The sequence below is a fragment of the Culex quinquefasciatus genome, chromosome 3 (genome assembly GCF_015732765.1).
Source record: "Culex quinquefasciatus strain JHB chromosome 3, VPISU_Cqui_1.0_pri_paternal, whole genome shotgun sequence".
Taxonomy (NCBI): domain Eukaryota; kingdom Metazoa; phylum Arthropoda; class Insecta; order Diptera; family Culicidae; genus Culex; species Culex quinquefasciatus.
This window is the reverse complement of record NC_051863.1, coordinates 131,743,558-131,762,138: the sequence shown is the minus strand read 5'-3', so window position 1 is coordinate 131,762,138 and position 18,581 is coordinate 131,743,558. Positions and strand designations below refer to the sequence as shown.

The following is an 18,581-nucleotide window of genomic DNA, read 5'->3' as shown; positions in this document are numbered from 1 at the left end:
GGGGCAACTTTTCCCGATTTCGTGTGAGTTGGTAGAGAATTACCCAACTAATAATAATCACTACGATACATATTTCTGGGGAACGCTACATTCTGGGCATTGGTTTTCTGGGGAACGGTTCATTCTGGGGAATGGATTTCTGGGGAACGTGACACAATCCATATTTTCTTTTATGGACAACCGTCCATACAAATGGAGCGTGGACAATCGCAAAAAAATATCATGGTAATATTACATCTAGGATGATGACAGATTTGCTTTCAGAAAAAAAAGTTTTTTTATACCTTTGGTAATGTGAAAATCTTCTAGTTTTCACAGCGGCAAGCAAGGTTTCTGATTGCTCCAAAAAGGACTCATTCACGCGCGATCACAAATCGAACGCGACGAAAAACTGCGCTGACCGTTTCCTACCGTTTGTCACTATCACACCAATCGCTACTGAATACTCTCTCTTTGCTTTCCCTCTCACTCCAATCGGGTAGTACAGCGATAACTCAGAGAGACGAGAGAGACCGATTGCGTTCTATCGCTCAAAGCTGACTCGAAATAATCGGCGATCGGCTTTGCTTTGATCATTTATCAATGTTATCTTTTGCAAGGACACGTTTTACAACGCAATTTCAACCATGCCAATTATAAATTGACAGCAAACTGTGTCAAGTGATTACCTCGCTGGTATTTTATTAGATTCTCTCCTCTCTGAACATATTCGTGACTAGGGTCGACGGACGGAATAGGCAAAGAAATTCATGAAGTATTTGTTTCGCTGTGTGAGGCGATTGGCCAAAGCGCTGGCAGCTAGCTGGTCGTGTTCGCTCGTGAATGGTTGCGCGCTCCAGTCGGCAATGATTCGTCCGGCAATGAGTGAGTGATTTCTGATCTTTGAACCGAAAATCGGGTACCTTGGCGGCAAGTTGGCCGTGTGAGTTGGGGCGCGGAATTAGTAAGCTGGAACACAACAAAAATGTAACAAAAATGAGATTTTTTTTTCCACCGGAACAAGCCCCTGAATGACCACTAAAAACTCATTGTTGTTACATCCTAATATCGACAGTTTGATTTTTAAAATCAAACTTTTTATTTTCTTGCGTATGCCGGAGGTTAATTTACACATTACCAGAGGTAAAATTCAACTTTTTTCTGACAACAAATCAACAAATCTGTCATCATTCCCAGATGCAAAATTACCCGGTTTTTTATACCTGCAAATGTTTCAAGTTTTCCGATTTTCACCAACGTATGACGTAACTTTTACGAATAAATGATGAGTGATTGTTGAGAAATCATCCACCCTTATCTTCACACATTGTATCGACACACCCCTCTCCCTTTCTTATGGGGAACACACACTTTCCCGGGTATAAACTTTATTTATTCAATTTCACCTCACTTCTGGTCCGACGGGCCGGAAGATTTTCCGCATCAATTTAAACTTTAGCCGGGGTCTGCTGAATCTGTCACAGCCCGAGGGCGAACAGTCCCATATTGCAGAAGAAAAAAAGTTTTGCAAAATTTACGCCATTTTGTCAAATCGAAGGGATTTCTTGAACTAGTTTAGAGTGTTTCGCTGGTTTGAGGGTTGATTGAATTATTCTGATTTTGGTTTGTTGTTTGCGAGGGAGAAATACCAATATTTAGATTTGTTTGAGTGTTACTATAAATCAGCCCTTTGAAAAGGTAATTGAAAGAACTTACAACCCTCACAGATATCGATTACTTCTAAAAACATACCATGCATAACTTAGTTGCAAAATAATCCCTCATTCAAGACTTCTTCGATGCCTCCCGGTAATGAGCTTAGTACAATCTGGAAAGTCTTCGCAACGCGATACTTCGATTACGCCCGCAGAACGTTCACCGCAACCGCCGCTTTTGCGATGACACAACGAAAAAAAAAAACATCGAACTTCCAGCTCATGTGACGGATAGCACGATAACAAACCTTGTATCGGCTACCGAAGACAAGACGCAAAAACTGCTTCTCCGCTGGTTCAAGGTGTAGCACGTGCAAGAGGTGATGTCCGGAGCGATAAGGACGTGTAGATGTGTGTGTGTCATGGGGAACTTGAAACCATCACAATGGCTATTTACCAGGCTAGTTTAGTCTCGGTTGATCTCAATGCAGCAATACCGAAAGGCTAATCGAAAACTCAATTAACAAATTGGTCCTCCCCATTGTCAGCTCGTTAACTGGAGTCGTTTTCGATGTGTGAGGTAATAGCGTGATGGGATGTCACAACATGTTGTTGTTTGGATTATACACCGCAATTTTGGTTTCGCTTTCCCGAGATATCCAACACAATCTGCGGGGTGTGGGGGTCGCGACAAGTGACAGTTGATTAGCCGTCACCACCCCGTTCTTCAGAACGCGCATAACTTTGATAGACACTCAAGTCCGCAGCGGCGGCGACGTCACTCAGAGAGTGTCATTCATCTGTTTGGGACGCCAACCAAGGTTTTTGAAACTTATAGGTTAAAAATTGTAAATATCCACAGACAAGTTTCTGAGATGTCTCCTCTGAAAATTCTATGATTTGGTCAGCCGCCATTCCGCTCCCACCTTTAAATCCTCAAAAACCTTGGCCACTTGTCTGCGACGAGGGGCCACTTGAGACGCGCGCGTGCCCCTCAATTTGTTAAAAACATGGGTTGTTGGTTCGCGAAATTGGCCGCTTCCCGGCGCGGAGACAATGCAATGTGTCACGTTGTGCCAGGCTGCGTCAATAAAAAGTAGGATCGGTGGTTCGCCAAACGACACGGGGCGATGGTCACTGTTGGGGTGCCAAATTTGAATTGAAAAAAAAACAGCGTTATTTAATCCACCTTCAGGTGGTTGGTGCCTTCCTCGCATTCATAAAGTGAACACACAACACAGCCTCAAAAAAGTATATAACACTTATTTTTTATCAAAATATCTGAGAACAAGCCTCAAAAAAAAGTGCATAAAAAAACTAAAGTACCTATAACTTTTGATAGGGTTGTCAGATCTTCAACCTTTTAGGCTTGTTGGAAAGATCTTTTGATTATCTATCCAACGATGGGTCGCATGTTAGATCCGGACAACTTTTTCATCAAAATATTTGAGATCCGGCCTAAAAAAGGTGTATAAATAACACTTGAGTGCTCGTAACTTTTGATGGGGGTGTCAGATCTGTAATCTTTTAAACGCGTTGGAAAGGTCTTTCAAATACCTTTCTAACAATGTATAGCATGATGGAATTTCTTATAAAAATCACCCTTTTTACAATCTTCCGAAGTTTAGCCAAAAACGTTTTTTTACCATAGCTTTTGAAGTACTTTTCTAAACTTCATAATATTAACTAGGGTCTTGTGGGACCCCAAGACGGATCGAATGAGACCAAAATGGTCCAAATCGGTTCAGCCAGTCCGGAGATAATCGTGTGCATATATTTCGGTGCACGGACTTACAGACATACACACGCACAGACATTTGTTCGGAATTTGATTCTGAGTCGAAAGGTATACGTGAAGGTGGGTCTACGAGGTCGAATAAAGAAGTTCAATTTTCGAGTGATTTTATAGCCTTTCCTCATTGAGGTGAGGAAGGCAAAAACGTCGCATAAGCGTTTTTTCCGTAGGTGGCGTTGCTTATGTCTCATCGTAGCCAAAAATGAGATCCTAACGTTCAAAGAATGGTCAACAATTTTGTACACGAACAGAGGATGATTGAATTTGGGGTTAGAAGTTATTTGAGATGCGATGTTTTTCATCACATCGCTACTAACTTTTTGGGTTAGAATCTTATTTTTGATGATTTTAAAACAAAAAAAAAATACCCCTACTCTGCCCATAATTGAAAATTCGGCTATTATGCCAAATCAAGTATTCCGAGAAAAACGCGTTTTAATGTTTGTCACAAAATCTCCGTCAAGGCAATTTTCCATAAGAGTGGCATATTAGCCGTTTGGTTTTTCGCATCGGCAGCCAAGTCTAAACACTATTTCATTAAAATTCTAGTTCCAGAAGATGCGTTGGAACATCCTCTACCATCTGGTGCTATTATCTCGTTTTTGCCAAAAGTGGATATTAGCCGTTTTTTCAATGGTGGGCAGTACTGGAAAGAATAAAATGCGATGTATTTTGCTAATATTTTTTTTAAATTTAATTCATAGTGTTTTTTTTTTAAATTAACAGTTCAAATTGTTTGGGCACCCCAAAAGCGCGAACACTATTTTAATAAACTATTTTAAGCTGACTAATTTAGTGCTCCAAGAGAGCTGCTGATCGTAACGCAGATCGTGGGCATCTGCTGTTGATTTCTTTATGGCCGGACGTACGAACGTAGTCCGAATAATTGCGATGACCCATTAATAAATCAATTTAACGGCAGAATATAAACTGGTGGTCGTTTACCCTTCTCAAAAATTTCATGTCATTTTTAGAAATTGTTCAAGAGAACATCTAACATTTAAGAACTGACATTTCTGTCTCAAGTCATGATCACTTAAGGGCCAAACATTCAATATTTTGCCCTTTTGAGAAGTTAGTCTTGATTAAAAAAAAATGAAAATATTGTTTTCGAAAAGATCGTAAAATTTCACGAATGTTTCATTTTTTAACATTGAACATCAGACCATTAGTTGCTGAGACATCGGCATTATAAAATGATGGGTTGCTAACCCAAGACCTAGAAATCTTCAATTTTCCTATTTCTTTTTCTTTAAGCCGCTGTATCTCAAAAATCAAACTATCGGCGGCTATATCTTGAACCTTATCAAATAAAAAATGTAAAGCTCTTTTCGATTGCAAATAAACATTCACATCAAAAAATTAGGTCAATTTTTTTTTTATGTATGGGTAATTCTCTACCAACTCACACGAAATCGGGAAAAGTTGCCCCGACCCCTTTTCGATTTGGGTGAAACTTTGTCCCAAGGGGTAACTTTTGTCCCCAATCACGAATCCGAGGTCCGTTTTTTATGTCTCGTGAATTTTTGGAACATGTAATTTTATGGGAAATTTAATGTACTTTTCGATTCTACATTAACCCAGAAGGATCATTCATTTAGATTCTAAATTTTTGAACAAAAATTTTCATTTTAAAATTTCGTGTTTTTTCTAACTTTGCAGGGCTATTTTTGAGTGTGCAACAATGTTCTACAAAGTTGTAGAACAGACACTTACAAAAGTTTTGATATATAGACAAAAGGAGTTTGCTTGTAACCATCACGAGTTATCGCGATTTTACGAAAAAAAAGTTTTGAAACTGCTGTGTGAGTTGGCGGAGAATGACCCGAATAAGATGTTTTTTTTCCAGAAATCACTTTTTTTTTCAGAAATTCAAACTAGGCGGCAAAATTTTTGACCGTTCTTCTCTATGGCTCAAAAGTTGCGGTTTTTGGTCCCCAAAAACATATACATTTTTTCGAAAATCAAAAAAAAATTAGAAATTTAAAAAAAATCAGTGTATCTATTTTTTTCTGAACAGTCCTCATCAATACCTACAACCAGCGATGGAATAATCATCATCAAAAGAAAATCTTTAGACGTTCATCAAGAGAAAAAATCCGAAGGGAGCATGGCTCTCCTCTCACGTGTTCGAAAGATCGGTAAAAGGAATCTAAAAAAATCATCATTTTGATTATTCGGCGAAACATCTTTTTCACTACTACACTTGCGTAACGTCACACGTCGAAAAATAACCTGTCACATTTTGTAGAGCTAAAAAAGTAGTAATCCAGCTGCGTGTAAAAGGCCTGGGTGTAAAATGAATATTGCATTATTTTATACAATTTTATGTGATTTTACACCCTGAAATATGTAGCCCATCAGTATGGGAAACCTACTTGACCGAAATGTCAAGCTCATATATGCGTTTATCCTTTCCATTCTTCATCGGTCTGATGGCCGAGCGGACTAAGGCGCCAGTCCTTACTGTTGGTGCTGGGTATGAATCCCGTCGGTGGCAACTTTTTTGTGTTTACAAAAAGTGTACATGCAGTGTGTAATATTAAGTTTTTATTTTGACGAAGGTGCTTTTGCATGCGATTTTACCATCGGATTTTTTGCTGTGTGGGTAATGTGTGTAAAAACAGTGAAATACATATTTTTAAGTGATGTTGACAAGGAAATTCACAAAAAAATCATCAGCAGATTGATTTTCTTGGAGAATTTCGGGAGCGATATGGAAAGCCCCCACAAAGTCGAAACCTGCCGATTTCGTAGATAATTGCTCCAATGCAAAGAGACAACATTATATATTTTTCAACAAATCTCCCTGTTTAGTAAATGATTTTTGTATTTTTTTAGGAGAAACATTCCATCCTGCCTTTTTTGTGAGACTTTTTGTAACATTTTAGGCTATTTCCTTAAAAATTTAGAACGAAAATAGATCGTGACCTTAAAATTAAACTTAAAAATTGAAAAATCTCATAAAAGAAGCGAGTATTTTTCTTTCAGTGTATTTTTTCAGAAATCCCGTCCGATTTCCTAAAAGTTTTTCTTTGACCACTTTTTGATAGGATGCAACGGCTTCGAGATAAAGTAATTTTAAAATTACAAAATACAAAAATATTTAAATAACGTACGCTTTCTCAAATGTAATTTCCGAGTGCAATTGGCTTCATATACACAAAAATGGCTTATATAAGCCTAGGATAACATTTCTATAAAGTTTCATTGAAATCGGAGAGGGTCGGGTACAAAAGTATCAGCAAAATTCCAGATATGAGCTGTAATTGCTTTATTGCAATGAGTTATTTGGTAAAGTATTTTGTTCAAATCTGATGTAAAATTTTAAAACTGACACCCCAATTCTATCAAGGGGAATTTTTCACTTCTCTTTTCCGAATCTGCCGTTAGCAGATCGCATTCAGGATGCGTGCATGTACTCTAGTGCACTCTGCAGCTACACCAGATTGCGTCCCAATCGGTACAAAACACCCACACGTTCACGTCCTCGTTCATAGTTGGTTAAACCTTGAAAGCATACTGCTGATTTCCACGCAACACGGAGAAAAAAAAACTTTAAAGATTTTGAAACTTTTAAGAAAATTAATGTTGAATTAGATTAGTTATTTTCTGGAGCTCAAAAATTAAAATTTAAAATAAAAAGAAATTCGAGAAAAAAAATCTGTCTGTGTCAATTGCATCCTATTATCCCAAACGAGCCGTGACCGCAGGCTGAAAGTCCCGATGGATAGAGTCCTTAGATTTTTTTTTTCAAACGTATGAGTGAAGAATTCTTTAGGGGTGTTCCAAAAGAAGAGATTTTCGATTGGAGCTGCTCTGATTTAACAAACAAGTATTTCCTGATAAATCGATAACGAACTTGACAATTGCACAAAAACTGACCACCCCTAACAGAGGCAACACCAAACTAGCTTTAAGTGGCTTGGAGCTTCCACGGTGCACCGGAATGCAACAAGGTAAAGGTCGAAAAAAGCTTTTGAAAAGTCCTCGCCCCGATCGTTGAGGATGTGTTCTAGTAGCGTGGGAAAGGAAAGCCACTCGACTTGGTGTAACCATCGCGAAACAGCACGAAACGGAACTAGTGTTGATACTTTGGTCAATTCTGTTGGATTGAAAACTTCAACAATGTTGCGTTTTTTTTTTTTTTTTTTTTTTTGAGAGCAACAAGTGCGATGCATAAAAAACAAATAACAAAAAAACGTTCCAATTGAGCACGTAACTCAAACACAGACGAAGCTTCACCTTCCATTCAAATGTCAGTTATCTTGGAAAGAGAAGTCACTTGCATGCATACTTCAAGCATTCTGCATATTGTTCTCAAGATTGCTGTCTCCTCAGGAGGAAACTACTACTCCCTTGCAGTGTTCCAAAGAATAAAAAACAAAACAAGGAGCATTGCTTTCGGGGTGAGTGAATTTGCATGTAACTCCTCGGAATGGAAATCCCACACTAATGCAACCTTAACTGTTGGAGAAAGGTTTCCAGTTGGTTAGTTTGCATTCAATCTTTACTATTTTTTTTTCATGCAAATGCAGCAAAATAATTTAAAATGGATAAGCAAATTTTAGGCATCCAAACAGCTTTAAGTCCTTGAGAGTCATGCGATACCAAAAGTTATGGCCGCAAAGTGTAATCAATCACGGCCTTCGTCGGTGACGTCCGTTGATGACTGTCATTGCGATACGCTTGAATGGTACTGCTACCAATTTGGAATCAGATTTCAATAAGTATGATACTTGGGGGAGGACTGATTAAAAGTCTTTCGAGAAGCTAATGTGGCTTGAGACTTTTGAAGAAGGGTAGATGTTACTATTTTTGGAAACATCAAACTTTTAAATTTAAAAAGCCAAAAAAAAAGCTTTTCAGTCTACTACTTTCAATGTTCTTTTTTTAAATCTCTATACAGCAATTCTCCACGAAAACAGCATGGAAAAAAAACAAAAGTCCTCGGATCGGGATCAATTTTTTTCTGGGGGTTCCCTGGTTGAAATAATTAGACCCGTATTTTTTTGTTTGGCCATTAGGGTGACCTACGCCGTGTTAGGGTGGTCTGAAAAATGGCCATTTTCGTCGATTTTCGCAAAAACCACTTTTTTCGAAAAATCATAACTCCTCGCCATTTTAACCGATTTCAATTGTCTTATACGCAAATGAAAGGTGATAAGCCGGCCTTTCAAAGAAAAATGGTAAGAAGTTTCAAAAATCTAGCCTAATATATGAAAAGGGCGTATGAAACTTTAAAATGCCGTTTTGACGGTGTCTGGACCAAAGAGCCTATGTCTGGAAATATTTTTATCGGATTCCCCGGACATTTTTACATAACTTACTAAAAAATGGGAGGAGTTCATTAACAGGATTCCGAGATATGATTTTTTGAAAATAAAATCCGTGTTTTTTGACGCGCCACGCGCAAAAACCGGAGAATGACGAAATTGGCAAAAAATCAACTTTTTCACTAAAACTGCGATAACTTTAAAATTTTAGCGATAACCTATACATGTCTGGGTACCAAAAGTTGCGTCTTTTAATTACGAAAATTTTGGTACCCAAACATCTATAGGTCATCGCTGAAATTTTAAAGTTATCGCAGTTTTAGTAAAAAAAGTTGTTTTTTTGCCAATTTCGTCATTCTCCGGCTTTTGCGCGCGGCGCGTCAAAAAACACGGATTTTATTTTCAAAAAATCATATCTCGGAATCCTGTTAATGAACTCCTCCCATTTTTAGTATATTATGTAAAATGTCCGGGAATCCAATAAAATATTTCCAGACATAGGCTCTTTGGTCCAGACACCGTCAAAACGGCATTTTAAAGTTTCATACGCCCTTTCATATGTTAGGCTAGATTTTGAAACTTCTTACTATTTTTCTTTGAAAGGCCGACTTATCACCTTTCATTTGCGTATAAGACAATTGAAATCGGTTAAAATGGCGAGGAGTTATGATTTTCGAAAAAAGTGGTTTTTGCGAAAATCGACGAAAATGGCCATTTTTCAGACCACCCTAACACGGCGTAGGTCACCCTAATGGCCAAACAAAAAAATACGGGTCTAATTATTTCGGCCAGGGAACCCCCAAAAAAAATTTGAGCCCGATCCGAGCACTTTTGTTTTTTTCCATGCTGTTTTCGTGGGGAATTGCTGTATATCTATATATATATAAAAAAAAAATCGACGGTTTTGTTCGAACGCGAATCAGTTCAATAAGGAGCGTCGGATCGAGGTGCACTTTGTTGCGTTCGTATAAGCCCAAGGAAGGTTCTTACGCCAAAAAGTTACAACTTTGGTCACCGATTCCGGAAAATCTGCAGATTGTATGGGAAAAGTTACGTAAAACCAAATTTTGATCACAGGTGGCTGAATACGCAAAAAAGTTAAAAATGTCAACAAACGAAAAAAGGCAGAACGAAGCTTGTCGGGTAAGGCTTGTTATGCTATAAAAACGATTTTGACATTGTAAAGATGGTGATTTTTATAGGAATACCAGTCTTATTAAATATTTTAAGAAAGGTATTGAAAAGCCTAGCCTAAAAGATTAAAAATCTGACAAACCTATTAAAACTTATCATCACTTAAGAGTTTTTAAACTCTTTTTTTAAAGCAGGATTTCAGATATTTTAATAGAAATGATGTCCGGATCAACCATGCGACTCATCATTGGATGCGTGATCAACTGACCATTCCAACAAACCCAAAAGATTTTTGTTTTGAGTATTGTTTTTTGGACCTTTAAAAAAACTCCACATTCGAAGGATGGAGATTTTTATTTTATCATTAAAAAACCTTATGTACCACCTTACGGTGGATTCAGTAACGTTTTAATTCTACATTAGTTATTATTTTTCTATTAATAAGGTAAAGCTTCGAATTCCCGGACGCTTCAAAACCCGGACACCTCATCTTGCTTTATCAATTGTTTGGATATAAATTCGAATTATCATATATTATTTTTCATTTAAAATTAGTTTGGAGGCTGTAGTCAATGCCAAAACAATTAAAAAAAATTAACATATGAGTTTACTGAAAATGTGAAACACTTCATAGGCTTCCTAAGAAACGCGAAAGCAAAGCAGAAATTGATGGTTCTGATTTCTTTAAATCCAACAAAAAAAATCCAAGCAATTTGTTTTACAAAGTGTTGATTGTTTAGATTTCTAAAAGAGTCATTACTAAAATTTTATTCAGAATTTGTGCGATTCATGAGCTAAAACGAGTGTCCGGAATTCGAAGTAAGTTTAGTCAGTCGCCTCTCCGGTTGTCAATATTCAAAAGACCATCGAAGAAGAGAATCATCAGTTCACAGAACGATGCAAAATGAAGACTCGAAAAAAAAAATCAAAAACATCAAAATTTCAATGGAAATTCAATTCCTCTACGTTTAGAATCATTTTCAGCATGTTTAGGCTTATTAAAAAATCTTTTGAATTTCTTATCTAACCCTAGCGCAGCAAGTCTTTCGAGGGCATCCTGGAAAATGCCTTAGGTTGACGCCTAGCATCCTCTTTTCATTATTAACATTTGCAGTGAAACATCCAAACGTTAAAGCGGCCAGGCCAACTGCGTAAAGTTTACCGCAAAGATGATTCATTGAAGTGGATTGAGTTTGAGCACGAATGTTTAAACAGCAATAATTGTTTTTATCTACAGGGGAGGAAGAAACGTGGGGATCCCCCGCTCACGTTCCTGTTTATTATTCAAAAATCTTTTGAATTTTTAAGATTTTCGATGTACGATACCGCAAAAGGTTTTTTTTTCGTAAAATCTTACATTTTTGAAAACTAATGATTGCAAAACCACTGAACTTGTGTAAAATTAATTTTCAAACACTCTTTTCACTGTTCAAATGTTGAGACTATGGCTAGTTTTTGATTTATTTTTTATGTTTTTTTTTATTATTTTTTTTGCGCCTCCTCGACTCCGGCCAGAGCCGAGAGACAAAAACAAAAACAAAATTTGCATCGGCCCAAAAAAAATTGAAAAATGAAATAAAAAAATGATTATTTTTTTCGTTTTGCCTTGCTATGGGAGAGAATCATGCCGACAGAGTACTAAAAAGATCACGGTAATATTACATCTGAGAACGGAAACATCTTTTCTCAGAAGAAAACGTGTAATTTTACTACTAAAAATGTGTCACTACTTTTTCAAGTGTTTCAAAACTTTTCCAGTCAAAATTGAGGTACATCATAAAAGAAATATTATTAAACTATCAAAATTTTACATCTTAAAAATTTACACGTTTTTACTGTGCAACAAATACAAACAAACAAATGTCAAACATCCTTTAAAGCTTGGTTTCGCAAAAGAAATTGTTAATGAAAGCCGTGAGAAAGGGAAAATATTGACAACCGGAAGAGATTTTTAAAGCAAAAAAATCCAAGGGAGCTTCGAAATATCGAAAATATCGAGGAATGAAGAAAATCAAAATATGCAGCTTGGAGGGACTGGCAGGCAAAATTATGAACATCCCCTTCGAGAAGATAATTTTACACACTACATGTACATTTTTTGTAAACACAAAAAAGTTGTAATCGACGAGATTCAAACCCAGCACTAACAGTATGGACTGGCGCTCCTTGCGCTTTAGCCCACTCGGCCATCAGAACGATGAAGAAAAGAAAGGTAAAACGCATATGAGCTTGACATTTCGGTCAAGTAGGTTTCCCATACTTATGGGCTACACATTTCAGGGTGTAATATTACAAAAAAATTCAGAAAATTATGCAAAATTTATTTTACGCTCAGACCTTTAACAAACTAGATTGCTCCTTTTTTTGTTTTGTGATGCTTGGTTACACAGTAAAAAATTGTGTAAATTTGGAAGCTTTAATTTTGGAAGGTTGAATATCACCTCTTTTATGATGTAATTTTACCTCAATTAAGACTGAAAAAGTGACATTACACCAGAAAAGTGGTAAAATTACACATTTTTTCTGACATAAAAGATGTAACCTTTCCCAGATGTAATATTACCAAGATTTTGTTTTCTGTGTATATTTAAAGAGAAAATTCAAATTTGTTTTGAAAAAGTAGCTCAGTTTCCTATGGAAGATAAAATTAAAAAAAAAACACAAGTCTTAAGTTTCTAATCCGTACCCAAACACCATTATTATTCCGAAAAGCTCTCCAATCACCAAAGCCACAACACGAAACCCTAACATTGTTGTAGCCCTGGTCCAAGAGCAGCATCACGTTTTGCGTCCGACAGCCAAATTGTATGATTGCCCAATCAAGCTGCACTTCACACATCACATCAAATCAAGTTCAGTTCGCGCGAGGCAAAATAGACGAGCAGTGATTGAAGCAAAATAAAAGTGCCCTCACTGCCTGACTTGACCGATGGACTAGGTACATGGAGAAGTGCCGGACCGACACTCTTTCCTTCGTAATGGTCAATCATTTGGCTTTATTGTGTTCATAAGCCGTAATTTACTCTTTTATTTATAGATAAGCAGATCATTGGTGAAGCTCGAGACGTTAAGGTGTTGCTTGCTGACGACCTCAAGTCAAGGGAGATTTTGGTCAAAAATAGTCTAAATCACAAATTTTACCAAATTTAGAGGCAGATTTGAATGTAGATGAAATTTTGTCTAACCTCACTCATGATGTTCACCTTTTCCGGATCAAAATCTACCCAAAGGTATTCGGCTACAACCAGCTGTTGTCGCTCTGTGCGTCGCGACGTCCGCACGATTGGTGGGGCGTTTCAAGAGAGGGGTGTCCTCGTCCTCCCTTTTCCTTGGAATTCCACCACGGGCCACTACACGGGCCGACTATGTCACACACTTAGCCCGCCGGGGCACCTTTGGCTCATTCAAAATCACAACAAACTTCTGCCTCTTTTTCCTCCTGCCGTTCAGTAGTCCCTCTTTCAAGTATCTTTTTGAAATCTTAAGAGGGTGGTCTATTTATAGGAAACACTCTCTTCTCGGTGTCGGATCTATATTTCCCACAAGTGGTGGCCTGGCCCCACCACTTTCTTCCTCGGTTTTGGAGGACACTTGGATTGGATTCCGAAGAGGACACTTTTGGATTTCTGAACTCACTCACAAAATGCGAACCGAACTTCTGCGCGAGGAACGTCGCCGCCGCACTAACTGGATTAGTCGAGCCGGACTGTGTGTACGAAGGTCGACGTTTGAACAGCTGCACCTTCCCTTCCAAACGGCGATCCCAAACGGCGGTTGTTCCACTTGTTTCCAATTTCACCACCAATTTACCATTTAAATTAACTGCGACCGCAGACTCGTGTGCAAACACAGATAAATATTTGCTAATTTACTCAATTCTCCCAAGTCCAGACTTGCCCGCCAACAATTCCGGCGCCAGAACCGCTTGAACTTGAATTCCGCGAAATTCCACCAACACCGCGCGAGTACAAAAGGTTCAAAGTTCACGAAGCCTTACTAGCTAGCCCTAGCTCTCTCTCTGCACGAAGGAACTCCGTCGTCCGTCCGGTTGTCCGGAATCGCGCCAATCGACTGAGAAAAAGTGTTGCGACGGACTCTCCTTCCGTGTGAAAGAAACTCTGAACACTGTTATTGTTGTTGTTACAAAACGAAAAGAGACCGTCCGCCGTGTGCTACTGCGATGTCTCAGTAGGTTGGCGAGTATAGTGTATCAGTAGCAGAGCAGAGACAAGACCCAGACGTGACACCACAGGTCACACGCGGGAAGGGAAAGAAGTGAAACAGAAGACGAAGTGACGGTAGGGTTGTCATAAGATTATAGGATGAAGAAAAAAACAATAGCTTATCAACACTCTATCTCAATACCTTTTACGTCTCTAACCGATCTCTGGTCCCAAAATTTCACAATTTGTAAAGAGTTGAAAAAGTCGAAATTGATCAAAAATACATTAATAAGTTTATACAATGTATTCTGAATTTAATTTTCTAAATTCTAAAAAATAAATGCAAAGATTTTAAAAACGTCGAAACTAGGGTTGATTTTTTTCATTTTCTCATCTTAAGAAGTAAATTCAAATTATAATCTATAAGCATAATTTGTTTGTAAAGAAATAGTTGCAATTTTCGCCTGCAGCAGTCATGCAACGCAGAATAGCGCATTTTAATTGGTTGCTTGTATATTAGAATTTGATTTAATTTATGAAATAAGGAAAATTATCTATTTGTAAACCATTTCAAAAGTAAAGTGATTTTAAAAATTTTTAAATTTGAAAAAAATAATCAAATTTTTTAACAATGAAATCGGATTAATAGTTTCCGAAATATCGTCAGTTGAAAATTGCAGGATAATCAGTTTTAAAACATATTTTTTCATGGGTGCTTTTCTTTCAAGATTTTTTGTTTAATTTTAAACTTTTGGGCAACTTTTGGGTATACAAATATATTTAACAGCTAAAACTTGAAAACGGTACGGTAAAATTGAAAAAAGGTGTGCTGGGAATTCAACTTTTAGAAATAAAAACTTAAATACAAAAAAATGATTTTTTCTTCCACATGCCTTATTTTTTGAAAAGTCCTACAACTTTGCCGATCAGAAAATTCTTTCTCAAGATACGGAGTTTCATACATTCACATATAATGTAGACTTTTATGGAAAAAGAAATTATGCAAAATTGCTTCTTTTGACATAGGGAGTGCATGGACAAAGTTTCATACAAATCAAAAAATGAAAATTAAAAAATTGCTAAAATTTTACGAAATTGTAGAGAACTACTTTTTTAATTTATAAAAATATAAAATATATTTATTTGTTAAAAATATGAAATATAAAATAAACTGTTTTTTTTTCGTTGAAACTCAGTAAAGATTTATTGAATATTCATCAACTAAAATTTTAGTAAATGATAAAGTAAATTATATTTCTCAGAATTCTCAAATAAGGCCGTCTGCGTTCGATACCAGTCGGCTCCGGTGGCATTTTCGAGACGAGATTTGTCTGATCACGCCTTCCGTCGATTGGGGAAGTGGGATTTCTGCGTTTATAATCATATTTAGCATGTTTGGGATCGATTGGAAATGTTTTGTATTTTTGTGAAATTCCGATGTATAGTACCGCAGAAAATATTTACATATTTTGAAAAACATCCCGTCAGGTTTCAAAGGCATTTTAAAACAGTTTTTTCATTGAAATATTCATACCATGGCTGGTTCTTTCACTTTCTTTTTTTATAAATTGTAATTACATAAATTTTACAAAATACATGATAGAACCATAAAATTTCACAAAAATTGTATCACAGTGCTCTGATTTTTATTCAGCAGAAAATTTACTGTCAACTGAATTTCAGCAAACATGATGATCACTGAATCAGTACTTTTTTTTTATAAAATGGCAATCCAAAATTTTATTTTACGTTTTTAAAGTCAATATAAAATTTCTCATCTTATCTGGTTTTCGAAAATAACTAACCAATTTGTGTTGTTTAATTATCTGCAAATTTGCAATAATTAACTTCAAAATCAAAATTTAAAATAAATCATTTTTTATTAGAGAACCACCCTACCACCTACATCACCAACCATCCACTAAAGTTCCATGGTCGCCCCGTGGTCGTGTCTTTGTTGCAAGTTAGTAACGCTCGCTCCCACCGATACTAAGAAGATATTTTTCTTTGCAACAACAAACGGGAGACCGCGACGTTACAAATGGGTGCCACGATACAACCTTATTTTGTTTCACGCTGATGTCGCGCAACTTTCTGTTTGTATCACTGTATGTTTTGAAACAACGATGAGACATCGAGTTGACATGCTTTTGGTGTTGTGTTACTAAGCACCAAAAGACGAATCTTCAAAATTCGTCACAATCGGTGTTAAAATGAAGATTTCATCTAGTTCAAAACCGACAAGCAAATTTTAATCAGTGGCAAAGCTTTTAATCAACCATTTTTTACACTTTCTCAAACAATTGGACCGCAACTAGTCAAAGGAGCAATTTTACCGGCACTAATGAAAAGTGACATCCGGAATGAAACTTCATTCTGCTGCGGTTGAATGCTAGCGCAACTCAAAAATGTCACCAGTTTTACCACACAGGATGGTAAATTATTTCCTGTGGAGAACAGCCCACCTTCCTTCTTTGATGGTCTCCTGCAGAGAAAGGTCATAACACAACTTGATGGTGGGACAATTAAAGCTCCATTATTCTCACCGTTGCACACGAAGCATCGGGTCTGACGGTAGAATACACGGAAAGAAATTTGTTCAGCGATCGCTTTCGAAACAACGTAAACAAAGTATTCGAATTAGAAAACATCTGTATAATTTTACACCCAAAGGAAAAATATATCTCAAAATCTGCAACATTGGATTTGCTGCAGAAAATGTCATATTTTATAACATTTTTTGCAGCAAGCCCGTAGATCATTTTTGCCCGCGTGTAAAAATTTCAGCGATCTGCAGTTCTCACCAACACATATAATGCTGGCCTGTCCCCGAGCAACACTCCAAAGAGAAGCATATGTTGGTGCTCTTTCACTCACATTTCATCAAGCGTCCATGGCGTGGTGGTAGCGTGTCGGATCAATAACCAGGAAGTTGGTGGTTCAATCCTCGTTCTGCTAAGTGCTTTTTTGTGAAATACAACCAAAAAGCCGTCGGTAATGTCGATAATTGTCGGTAACGGGCAAAAATGTCATACCCCAATATCGCAAAAAATGCATGAGGACAGTTTTCATGCAGATTCTGATATACTTTCATGCCGCCATGCATCACAATCATGCGACTGCCAGTTGGGTGTAGCAACACTGCCAATTGTAGTTTCATAATTACTTTTTTGACGTTGACCATCAACAACTTTTTTTCCGTGTAGACATCCTGAAAGGAAGCACTTCCTGGGTGATGGCAAGTTTGGCAAGCGGAAGTCCGTAACCGTAACGCCTGCTGCCTGAGTTGACATTTCGAGCGCCGCCAAAATCCAATTAACGTTTTGAGACCTGCCTCCTGTGTCGTTGATAGGCGACCAAACCAATTTGTGTCATTCAAAGGATTAGAACCTCTCACTCTTGTTACAGGGAAGAATAGCACGCGAGAGAGAGAGAAAAAATGAGAGTGTCCTTTTTGTGTGCTTTCAAAGGAAATAAAAGTGTATGTAAATACGACGAGCATGTGTGGGCGAAACTTGATAAAAATGATAGGTCATACGAGAACTGAACAGGCTGGTTCGTATCGGAGAGCATGTGTCTGTGTGTGTGGGATTTCATAGTAAACAAGCAAATATTTACACCATTATTACGCGGGATTGTGAATGGGAAGAGTGATTCTACCAATCTGTCGCGCTTTAATCGCGTGAACACCTTTCCCGAGCAGCGAACTTAATTGAAAGGTGTGAGTTTGTGAGTGCGTGTATTTGTTTAAAAGTTTATTCGGCGGACACCCACGCTGCGAGGTAGACTTGAGAAGTGTCGACATCATGAGTATTTTCAAGGTGATAATGAGAAATTTGGTAGTCAATGTTATTGATAATTTTGCTAGTATTGTTAAAAAATGTATTTTTTATTATTGTGAAAAGCTCAATAGATTGTATCATATCAAAAATTGTTTAATATTTTTGAATTCTCTCTTTTGCATTTGAAAGATCCTTTGAACCAGCTCAAAATGGGACTCTTTTGGAATTATCGGGAAATTAGTCGCATTATGTAATACAGAGAGAACAGTCTTCATAAACTGTAAGATTTTGAAACAAACCACGTCCTTTCACTTTTGTAATTATTTGTAAGTCAGTAATATGATCATGATCCGAAAACACGTTCAATCCTGCTGAGCAACCGCGTGCCCCTGTTGCCCGCAATCGTCTGGAAAAAAAACCCAAAAATAAAAAATTGAAAACTCTAAAATTTTAAGAAAATAAAAAAATTCTAGAGTTCAAAAATTAGAAAATTCAAATAAAACCTTACAATTTGTAAATTTGAAAATAAAAAAAAATAGAAATAAAAAAAAATTAAGATTACACAATTTTAAAACCCGTATAATTAAAAACTCGAAAATTTGGAAACTACTAATTTTAAAAATGTTACTATTTATTTGAGATATGAAAAATATAAATTAAAAAAAATGCGGTTACAGTTAAACCTGGCATAGTGCGCAGGCGTTAAGATTTGTATTTATTCGATTACTCTAAAACGAAATAATATTTTTGCAATCTTCTTGAAGCAATTTGTTCGTCTCGTTCCAATCTACAATTAG

General features: G+C 37.0%; 1 protein-coding gene across 3 annotated transcripts in view; it reads right to left on the bottom strand.

The window, feature by feature from the left end:
• LOC6049586 (cAMP-dependent protein kinase type I regulatory subunit) overlaps positions 1-18,581 on the bottom strand; it is a 115,856-nt gene that overhangs the window by 33,534 nt on the left and 63,741 nt on the right. The window contains exon 1 of one of the 3 annotated variants that reach the window (XM_038259956.1): positions 13,025-13,936. The exons of the other annotated variants lie outside the window; for them this stretch is intronic. Within the exon in view, the coding sequence (XP_038115884.1) occupies positions 13,025-13,033 (9 nt within the window). The 5' untranslated portion in view covers positions 13,034-13,936. Of the gene's footprint in view, positions 1-13,024; positions 13,937-18,581 lie in introns of those variants that run through there. 3 annotated transcript variants of the gene reach the window in all.